At 37.1% G+C, this 11,746-nt stretch overlaps 2 protein-coding genes across 2 annotated transcripts; one reads left to right on the top strand and one right to left on the bottom strand.

Moving 5' to 3' along the window:
• Positions 1-938: 938 nt before the first annotated feature.
• LOC120258058 (cysteine and histidine-rich domain-containing protein RAR1-like) lies at positions 939-4,447 on the bottom strand. Its single transcript, XM_039265396.1, is given in 7 exon segments — positions 939-1,223; positions 1,312-1,529; positions 1,662-1,810; positions 2,186-2,268; positions 2,355-2,357; positions 4,323-4,355; positions 4,358-4,447. Coding segments are annotated over 7 exon segments (645 nt in total). The 5' UTR covers positions 4,424-4,447; the 3' UTR covers positions 939-1,130.
• Positions 4,448-7,606: 3,159 nt separating this feature from the next.
• Positions 7,607-8,807, top strand: LOC120258735. The gene is made up of 2 exons (XM_039266174.1): positions 7,607-8,064; positions 8,573-8,807. Exons 1-2 carry the CDS (start codon positions 7,607-7,609, stop codon positions 8,805-8,807), a joined length of 693 nt encoding a protein of 230 aa, XP_039122108.1.
• Positions 8,808-11,746: the final 2,939 nt, after the last annotated feature.

The raw sequence follows: 11,746 nt of genomic DNA, 5'->3' as shown, positions 1-11,746 counted from the left end.
CTTTATTATTTTTTTGACTTTTTTTTGTGGGGGAGAATAATGTAAGGTTTTAATCCTCTTTATAAATTACAAGTTTCTCATATTTGTTTTTTTTTTTATGAATGTTGATGTTGTTATATAAAAAAGATCTATGGAGTAGATGAAAAATCGAGTACCTGATCCGGTTTTAAAAACTGGATCGGGTACCCGGTTTTTCTCACCCCTACTTGTAGACCACTTTGCAAAAAACAAAGAAACTTTAGATCATTTACTCTATTTAAAAATATATATTATTAAAACAAATACTAGGTAAAATTAGGGATAGGTATAGGGTTGGGAATCCTCAATTCCCTCAAACACGCAAAGGACTTGAATGGGGAAAAATCTCTAGTCCCTATAACAGGACGGGGAATGCTCTCCCCAGGACTCCGCCCCTAAATAAAATTAGTTCCACCCCGAAATAAAAGTATATTTATATATAGTTTTTTATACACTGCATGGATGACATTGACACAAGAATAATGAATTTAAAACTAATAAATATCAAACTCACAAGTCGCACCTCAATTTTCTTTTTTTTTTAACTAGAAGAAATCGAGGCGGGGATCTCCACCCCCGGGCAATAGAGGCTTCCTCTTCTTTGGTTGCCCAATCATGGAGGAATCCTTGCCCTAGACTTGGAAGTAAGTGAAGAGAGACTAACTGCCTTTGCCCCATGGCCATGGTTAAGTAAAATTTCATCTAGATTTTTTATGACCCAAATTTAAAAAGAAATAATAATAATTTTAGAATGACCAATAAAAAAAAAAGATTCTGAAAAATTGAGGCAGTGGCAGGTAAAAATTGATAGTCCAAACCAACTAAACTCGATCTTACATGAACATACATATCTATTTATCTTAAGCATTAAGTTAAATCTTAATTTTAATTACATTTTCTTTATTGCATGAATACTGAAATTACTTGAAAATTAGGATTACATTGGAAATCACACTTAATGATAGTCCAAAACAACTACAATTTGTTCAATTGCAAATATAATTAAATGTGATTAAGCATACACAACATGACAAACTGGAATTCATCAAAGAGATGGTTGAGGTTCATGTTACACTTCCAAAATGAGCTTTGGAAATCTACGTCGCTCTGCATCAGGATGGATCAGCATTATGCCATCCTTTTGTGCATGGAGGTATGTTCATGAACTCATCAAACTCCTTCACATGCATATCACAGCACTTCCACTGCAAAGAAAAATGTATAGGAGATCTTTTATGTATTAAGGAAACAATATAGACCTTGTTAACTAAGTTAACAGTGAAGCAAGCTTACCCCTCTGATTCTGTCATGAAATACAGGCGGCCCTGGATGGTATTCACATGCAGTTTCGTGGTTATCCTTCTCTTTGAAGGTCTTTCCACATCCTTTGTTTCGGCAGGTCTGGATTTCATTCAGATCGATCTTCTTCTTAACTGGAGCAGGTTTATCCTTCTCAATATCATCTTTGGAATTGGGAAGCAATAACGGTTTTGAAGGTTTTGTTTGTGATCCTTGACAGACAATATTTGGAAGTGAAAAACATGAACTCCTTAACCAATTTGACAGCCTACAATTCTGCATATTAACTTGCAGAAAGACAATTCTATTTCATTCGATTATATGATGGGGGTGAAGTAGTGTACCATGATCTGAGCAAAAGAAACCTTGGCGACATCTTGAACAAGTATCATTATTCTTTTTTGTCAGAGAAACTGGTGCAATTGGCTTTGGAGGGCTTGGAGATTGTCTGTTAAGTACTGGTTTTTCAGTAGTATGCTTGCCTGTCTTGCATCTGAAAGGAGAAAGAATAATTGACAATGATCAGGCAAGGAAGTTCTTTTAACAAAGCAAGACAGCCATGATGCAATCCTAGATGCAAAGGCAGTCACAGTCTATCTTAAAGAAATGAAGCCATCAACGTATTTTAAAATGAAACCAAAACACCCGATGCCATAAAATGTAGTACATATAAAGATCAGAGGTGCCAAGTTAGATTTGCAAAACATGATTTATGAGCAAATCAAATGAGATTAATGCAAGTCCATGGCATTTATTATGTCAAGTAGATCTTCCCTTTGTGTATTTGTGAAGAAAAGGTAGAAGTATGGTAATCAAGATACTCTCCTTCAGTTTAATAATACATAGTAGTGACCAAAAATTTACATACCCTGGAATAGCTAAAAATAAGCTGAAGTCGTGGCTCCTCTGCTTGCAACAGCTCCATTCTTTCATACCGTCATGAAAAATAGGCTGGCAAAGTTGTATTATATTCTCATTTAGGAATTTTAGCCATCATACTCCCAAAGAATAGTTCACACAATCAGAACTTGACTTACCCCCTGATGTGGATGAAGTGGCAAAGTGAGAAAAAGAGAGGGAGCAGGAGCACACCACACCCATCAAAAGAAATGGTCAGTTTGAAAAATATTAAGTAGAGCCATATTTCAGAAATATGTGCAATTACCACATGCTGGGTTTCTAGTGAAATATCAGAAGACTTTGTAAAAAAATAGATCATAAGATAATCAAGTAGAATGAGATTAATATACATATTAATACCAATCTATCGTTAGAAAATAAAATGGTTGTTTTAGGGAAAAAAATGCATAGAATATTGAAAAAAATAGAACAACTTGTTTTTCCTTTGAAGTCATGCGGCAGAAAATCTTTATCATGTTTTATGGAGATAGGAGATTGGAGATGGAAGAATAAAATTCGCAATGCACACATTTCAAAAGATAGGTCAATGGAGATAATTTTGTCATTTATATGGCTCTCCCCTTCAAGCTACACTAAAGTAGTAAATCGAGCATTATCAATGACAATGAACGAGTAAATTTGAGATGTTTTAGAATAGATTACAATAGTCTACAAAGCATAATAAATCAATATGCTTTCCACTGAACAGTCAGTTTGAGTTTATAATACCTTTTCCGTTTGATGCTTCAAAAAAAGCATTAAAAAATTTCAGAATATTTAGTATCAGAAATGTTTATATAGGTTGGCTAACAAAGTCCACATTAGTGATAACATAAGTTCATTAAGTCCAAGAACAATTAAACTAAATTTCAGGATGATGGAAAGACCATACAATGTATGATGATCAGACCTCAACATCTCACTCACTGTGAACAAAACAAAGTTTCCCATTACCAAAACAATTGAATTAAAATCAGTTTGCCGATTGAATGCTTAATAATTATAACCATCCCTTCGTGACAAGGTGGTTTCGACATCTCTAATGAAGGAAAATCACAGTTTTTCCTTGTTCTTTTCTTTCATTTGGCTATCCATCATATTTTCTTCTTACCATCAATCACAAAAAATAGCTTTCCCTTTTTTTAACACATTTTCCTGCTACAATCAAGTAGTAAATCAAGCATTAACAATGAGAATGATGGAAAAATTTTGAGATGTTTAGTAGAGATTACAATAGTCTAGAAAGTATAATGAATCAATATGCTTTATGCTGAACAGTCAGTCTTGAGTTTATAATTCTTTTCTGCCTGATGCTTCAAAAATAAGCACAAAAAAATTCAGAATATTTAATATCAGAGATGTCAATATAGGTCAGCTAAAAAAGGGTGTGATCACAAAAGTTCATGAAGACCAAGAACAATTCAACTAGCTGATTACAGGATGTTGGAAAGACCATACAAAGTATGTTGATCAGACCTCAGCATCTCACTCTCACTAAGAGCAAAACAAAGTTTCCTATTACCACAACAATTGGAACTTAACTAAAAATAGTTTGGCAATTCAATGTTTGATAATTATAACCGTCCCTTAGTGACAAAGTGGTTTTGACATACCAAATGAAAGAAAATCACAGTTTTTCCCCTATTCTTTTCTTTCATTTGGCTATCCATTATATTTTCTTCTATCCATCAATCACAAGAAAAAGCTTTCCCTTTTTTCACACATTTTCCTTCCCTCCAATCAAAGCATGGTCCAAGAAGCTGTCTTTTTATCTTCTTAGACAAGTCTCAATTCCAAATGCAACGTTGGGCTTAAGTAGGAGTGGAGGAAAAACTGGTTTCTCGTGCCTTGGATAAATGAAGAAAACAATATCGATACGAAAACAAAAGAATTATCCTTTGTATGTATCTCATTTTCCTTCTACCAAACTATGGCGAACAAATCAAAATCAAAATCAGGTGAAACTGCTAGAATTTATCTCAAAAATCAGAAAGAAAACACAGAAACCTTTGATTTAGGACGCAAACGCAATTGAAGCCATAGAACAAAAAGTAAAAGCATAGGGAAAGCAAGAGATCGAATAGGAAAAAGGAGAGGAACATTACAGAGTCGTGGTAGCGGCATGAGCCATCGAGCGTTATCCTCCCTCAGTGAAGAAGGCATCGCATCCGATCCTCTGGCACCGAACTGCGCCGACCTTCTCCATCCCGAGCTCTCTCTTTCAAATCTCTCTTTGAACTCTTTCTCTCAAATCTAGAGACATCTTGCCTGCTTTATGGGCTATGGGAATCCCAAACAGGCCTTCAATGCTTGGGCTTTTGCTACATAGATCCATCCAATACTTGCCAACCTAACCATTTTTAATAATTTTTGTCATTTATATTTAATGACCATATCATATAATTTCTAATATGGATTTTATGATTCCAAACTAAGAGTTCCACTTAAAAAATAGGAAAAATTACTTTTTAGTCTTTGGAAAGTTTCATTCTTCCTGTTCAGTCCCTCTAGGTTTTCCATTTTCACAAAAATCCCTCTTTTAATGTTTGCATTCCTCTTTAGTCCTTACCGTCAAAGCCATCAGTTATTGACCTGTGAAATGGCAAGTTTGTTGCCCTTAACTCAAAAGCAAACATCGGAGGGTTTTTTCCTCCAAGTCAAATCACCTTTGGAGAAAAGGAAAAAGGTAATCCCAAAGAAGCTATCAATTTCAGACCCTTTTCATTTTTCTTTATGTAAGTCTTCTTTTTCTTCGTTTTATTCTTCTTCTTCATCTTAGTGTCGAAGCCTCCCATTTTTGTCCCTCCTTAGATTCTGTCCTCTTTATATTTGTGCACTTCTTGAGGCCCAGGAAAAGAGCTTTGTTAGGGTTTGTCATTATCTCGTTTTTATTCTCCATCCCTGTAGGCTAGGCCGTAGGGAAAGCTTTTAAGGTTCTTCATCTTTCATCTTTTTATACTAAGTAACAATCGGAGTAACCTTGTAACTTTTTCAAATTCCATGTAGGTGTTCATAATCAATGGAAACCTTTTTGTCTTGGTGGCACAATACTGAAAAGGAGAAGGACGTATGCTTCGATTCACCATATTGAGTTCATGGAGGAAGCGATGAATGGGTGACATAAGTGAGCTGATGGAGCACTCTGGACGGTTCTAGGGGTCGGGTGGAGTTCGAGATACCGACTCGTACAAGACGCTTTGCCCAATTAAGTCGGATGCTAACTTTCAACGCATGTACCATATACATCATACTTTCAACAAGACTGTCGTCGACATCACCATCGAGGACACAAGTGGGTCAATGGAAGGCAACTCGGGCTCATTGACTCCATTGTAATAACAATGATAATTATTGCCGGTTATCTTTCATTTGTAGAGATGGTAATCGCATCCCACCCGAACAGAGTATACCCATACCCGTGCATTCGATTCCGTGCACAGTCGAAGAGGGTATTACCCTCTTTGACAGGTAGTGGGCATCAAAATGGTATTACCCCTTTTATTTTTTTGAGGTGCATGGTCGAGTGAGGATATGTCCCTACCCTACTAGCACTCTTTACCCATACACTTATCCATTTGAAGTGGGTATGGGTAAAAACCCATCTCTACCCTTACCCTTACCCTCATATATATATATATATATAATTTTTTATTAAGTTAAATATTTACCCCAATTTAGTAATTTACCTAAAATCTATTTTCATGAGTGATTAATTTGAAAAATAATATTTTAAATTTTCTCTTAATATATTATTTTTGAATTTTTATTTAATTTTTATATTTATATCTAATAGAGCATAATATTATTAAAAATTGAATTTTTGAATATATATTAAGAATCATAATTAAATTAAAAATTAAAACATTATAAAACAAATATAAACATTAATGTCATAATAATTTATTCAGTAAATTATAGAAACATCCTAAAAAAATAAGATGCTATTAAGAAATTAATTGGATATATAAATTAATCAATTAATTTACAAACTTATGAGAATTACTTAATTTATAATTTCACTTCAATTTAAAATCTCACTTGACATTTATAAAATTTGAAACTATATAAAATATAAATTGTAGATATATTAAAAAATTTAAAACAAAAACTAAGATAGTTAAACTTAAGCAATAAAGGTAGAGTTACGGTTCAGTATTAAATAGATGTCAATGAAAATCAATCAACTTATTATTTTATATAAAGCAATTTGTTACATATAATTTTTATATGATTATATGATTTAAGATAAGCAAATATATATCAACTTGTAATTTTGAATTTATGGGCATGTGTTTAAACATTTTATTGTAATGGATTATGATTATTATTATTATTAAAATTTAAATTTAATTCGGTAATTTGAATATCGGGTAAGCGGGTATCCGCAGGTATACCCGTACGCTGCGGGTAAGGGTAAGAGTATGATTTTTTTTACCCTAGAGAGTACGAGTAAAGGTACAGGTAGGGGTTTTGACAAACCTTACCCATTGCCATCCCTATTCATTTGTGTTACTGTGTAATTCATCGCATACATGTTCATTAAATTGGCCTCATGTGTATTACAATAGTTCTCTTGTTAGTAAACCTTCGTTCTGTGTAATATTATGTGTTTCTGTGCACAATTATGATTTACTGTGTAACATTACTCGTTCTTGTGTAGGTTTAAAGTTTTTTGTGTAATAAACCATGGTATTGATATTGTCTGAGTTATGCATTGTCATGCAGGGACGCCTTCTCAACAAGTATGAATGCAAATGTCGAGACATATTTGTCCCAACATCCTCCGGCGGGTGTGCTCAGTATTGTTCAGTCTTCACAAACACTTGATGAGTTGACCTTAAAAGTGGGTCAATGCTTTGACAATGTAAAGCAGTTCAAAGATTGCCTACGGAACAACATTATAAGACAAAATTTTGATTTTACGTTTATAAAAAATGATAAACTTCGGGTGACCGTCAACTGCGCTGCTCTAGATTGCTAGAGGCATGTGCATGCATCGAGAGAGGGAAATGTTGACACCTTTCGGGTGAAGACAATGCAAGCAACACACAGTTGCGGTGGAGGCATTGGTACAACAACGCATCCTAAAGCAAGCAAAAAATGGGTCTCTCAACGTGTAATGCAGAAATTCAAGGACCGACGATTAAATAGAGCTACGATTTGCTTCTTTGGGGTATGGAGTTCGCCTACCATATAAGCGTGCTTGGATGGGGAAAGAGATTGCACGGGCCGCCATTCATGGTAAGGAGGTTAGTAGCTACGATTTGCTTCTCTCGTATGCGGACAAAGTGGCTGAGACAAATCGCGATAGTTTGTAATCATTGAGAATGACGGTGAGCGATTTAAATGCGCTTTCTTCTCTTTTCAAGCATGTTTGTTGGGGTTCAAGATGGGGTGCATGCTATTACTTTTTGTTGATAGAACTCATTTGCTTGGCAAGTATGGCGGGATTCTGTCAGGTGCAACTGGTAAAGATGGCAATGAGGGTATCTTCCATGTAGCATTCGCTGTGATTGACAACGAAACAGATGATAACTGGACTTGGTTTCTTACTACTCTCGGGGAGGCATTGTATGGTGAAAGTGATTATGAGGAAGTTATTATATTTATCTCAGATCGGTCGAAGGGTCTTGTTAACGCAGTCGTGCGCATGTTCCCATCATCGCCGCATGGTTATTGTCTTCGCCATTTGGAAGCCAACTTCATGAAGGCTAACGGCAGGCTTGGGAAAGCATTGAAAGAACAATGTTGGGTAGTAATCGTGAAAATTGCATATGTGTACGCATCTAAAGAGTTCAACGATGTAGTCAGTGAACTTGTAGCTATATCGACCAATGCACATGATTGGTTGTTACACAAGTCCAACATTGATCATTAGTGTAACTATTTGTTCAAGGGTATGCGGTGGTGCGAGATGTACTCGAATGTACCAGAGTCTTTTAATGCCTGGATCAAAGAGGCAAGACATCTACCGGTAATGACCATGGTCGATACTATACAGTAAGATTAATCTATAGTTCAATGTTTAATGTGTACTAATCGATAATAATGTGTAATAATTGTTGTTATTGTGTAAAAACGTCTTTTCCTGTGTAGTTGACAATGGTCATGTGTAGAAATACTAGTTAATGTATAATATTTTTAATACATATTAAATATCTGATGTTATTGTGTAAAATAATAGTCTACTATGTATAATTTTAAGTACATGTATACTATTTCAAAATACTGTGTAGTATTTAACGTTAATGGTTGAGATCATGAAATGCTATGTATGATTACAAACTCGTGTGTAGCGAATTATGTTTATGTTAATTACTAACTCTTAATTGGCTTTGCACATGTTAACACGTAGGTTTAAACTTATGAACATGCTGAGTGAGCGGCGTGAAGTGTCCGCCATGTGGGACACATACCTTTGCCCTGAGAAACGCAAGAAGGTTGAACAAATCATTGAAAGCAGTCGGTATTTGCGGGTGGGACGATCAAGTGATGACACTTACGAAGTGGTTGACGATCACAATAGTGCTATCAACCCACGCTGCGTGGAGTGCTCTGCAGGAGATGGGAAGTACATGGACTCCGTGTAAGCATACAACTGACGCGATTATACAAACAGATACAAATGTACACTACTATGTTAACGAATATTTTATAGTCGAATGAATCATCGTGCATATGCCGAACCAATATACCCAATCCCTGACAGTGACAAGCCATCTGATGACACCTGTCAACTCGGAATGCGACCACCGATAGCAAAGAAACAACCCGGCCGTCCACGAAGAAAAGAAAGGGTCGAGTCACAAGCCTTTTGATATCGCGCGATTTACATTGTGGAAGGTGTCACCAAAGTGGACATAATCGGCGATCTTGTAATGCAATCATTGTGGACTAGCTATGAAAAACTCCTTTATGCGATTATTTTACCTTTTGTCGAAATTTATCTTGTGCAAGTGTAGCTCGCATGTAGGGGAAGCATGTATCTTCTTTGTGTATCTTTCGACAATCATATTTGCACATGTTTACTTTCCATTGTAATTGTGTGGTTAATCAGTTTTCTGTTTATTAACGTTTTTTCCTATGTAAGGTTTAACGTTATTATTTAAAAACCAACTCTAATGTGTAAAACAATAAATTTCTGTGTACTTATGTGTGTTATTGTGTATAAAATTGATACTACTGTGTAAAATCTAACTAAGTTGGATTTGTATTTTGCGGAGATTGTTAAAATCTTACTAAGTTGGATTCATAAATGATTTAAGTACAAACATTTGCATATTTAGTTCCATATTACAAAAAAATGTTCTCAACGAGTTTGTCATCATTGCCTTTGTTTGCATGTATACTTTCTTCTGCATTTCTGATGTTCTCCACGTCAGGTTTTGCTTCCGCTTCTGACCTCATGATTGGTTTTAGCCTCCTAGGGAGTATTAGCGTCGTCAATAGTCTCCATGGCGGATTACGCATCAGCTGCGACCTCCACGGTGAGGTTCGACATCACAGGCGAGTTCGAGCCGTCGGTAGTCTCAAGGTAGGTTCTCGTCCAATGTAGCCTCCGCGAGAGGTTCAGCATCCTCGGCAGTCTCTACGGCAGGTTCAGTGGTCGCTTCAGTCTACATCTCCCCATCCGTCCGTCATCCTTCTCCCCATCTGGCGTCCTCAAATGTGTCAGAAATATTGTTGATATCGTTAGCCTTTATAATTTTTCACCGGATTCCATCAAGCAATATTCATGACATGCTTACGATCTCAAATACTGAGGATATCCCCCACTGTATGTCCAATCATTCTCCATTTAAAAATTTGCTCCATGTAGTGTACGCAAAATGTTGGATAGCTGTTGCTTCCTGGGGGTTGTTGGGGGCAATCACGCACATGCTCTACAGGTAGATCTCTAAATCTGTTGTGGCCCAAATTAATATCTAGACACAATTCGAAAAGATCCCGATGAAGCATCATATTCCATCATCACTAAGGAGTATATCAAATAAGGAATACCAAGCGTTTGAGAAGAACTTACCATGTCGATGGCATCCGAGTCATCACATAGACACAGCGAAGTGAAGAGTAGTTCATGTATTTTGAATTCTCCAAGTCAAGTGTCGACAAATGGTAGTGGCCATTGAAAAGCGATTAGCCTAGCGAGGATAATGTCGGTGTTTTTGTGGCAAACATTATATCCTCCATCATGTACATGGCCGAGTCTCGCATGCAGTTCGACTTCTACATGGCGGCGCCCGAGGAGGACTCGCTGCAGACTGCTCATTTTTGGAATGCTAGGGGATTTGAGGTAACTATTCACACATGATGAGGACCGGGGACGTCGGCGACATCGTCGGGGGACTTGATCTTTTACCTGAGGAGAACGTGAAATGCTTTCATGCGTTGTGAACCCTGATCGTTCCTCCACACTAATGAACTAAAAATAATATGACAAGAAAAGCTCAACGTTAATCATATATTACACACATATAATACAGGTTAAACAATTACAACATATATTACACACATATTAGCCTCCGAAGCCTATATACTTCTTTTTTGTGGTAGAAATTAGGTGGGGTCTTCACTTCGGGTCGTCTCTCTTAGTCGACCCTCATGTATTACTATTACAAAGAGCTCATTTTCCTATGTTCTATTCTTAGAGTCCAATCGAGGTTCTACAACTACGTCCATTTCTCGTAAGGCCTCTAGGTTGGTATACATTGCGTCGGTTAGCTGGAATCAAGTGAGAACATTCTCTTAGGCGGGGGCACTGCAGGCCGGTTGGTTTTTGGATCACGTGTCCTTATGCTTCATGCTCCCTTTTACATGCGGCTTTCTTGGAGTGCTGATTGGTAGATCTCTCTTAGGTGAGACCTTCCTCGTCGGGGGCCCACTGATTAGAGCTTTCTTGGGTGGAACCCTCTTTGAGTGATAGTTTGGGTGAGACACCTTCAAATATGTATGCCTTAATAGTGTGGCGTTCACGGCATCTTGGTGTATCAACTTTACCACTTTCGGTGGTGGAAGTCGCTCAACAAGTGCATGCTATCTATAACGAGGCGAGGTTTGGCAACAGTGTAGGCTACATGTGAGGAAAGAGCACTGGGGCCTTAGGGGCTGATATTTTTATTTGTTAGATGCAGGGCTCTGCAATAGGGGATGGCCTTTGGGACCTCTCGGGTGTCATCGACAGCCGAGGAACCTTAGGGACTATTTACGATGTGTCTCTTTCACGAGTTAGGTTTGTTGGCTCCTAAAAGACCTCCTACCCACTTGAATCTCCTACCTTAAGAAAAAGAAAGAAGGATCCGTTGCTTCCCGTTGTATGTTACTATTCGGTGGCGGTGATCTTGATACGACCCTTTGCCGCCTTTCATCGTTCTTGCCGCTCGTCTACAGCGCCACGTATTTCATGAAATTCCTCAAATATTCGTTTGCAAAGGTTGAGCACATACGATAAAGTCGTCCCCCTTTGATTGACCACGAGAGATATTGATGAGTTATCGGGGAAGAATCCTCCGAAATTGCTTCCTTATCCATT

Source organism: Dioscorea cayenensis, chromosome 4 (assembly GCF_009730915.1).
Source record: "Dioscorea cayenensis subsp. rotundata cultivar TDr96_F1 chromosome 4, TDr96_F1_v2_PseudoChromosome.rev07_lg8_w22 25.fasta, whole genome shotgun sequence".
NCBI lineage: Eukaryota > Viridiplantae > Streptophyta > Magnoliopsida > Dioscoreales > Dioscoreaceae > Dioscorea > Dioscorea cayenensis.
Note: the sequence above shows the minus strand (reverse complement) of the source record. Positions and strands in the feature narration are given on the sequence as shown.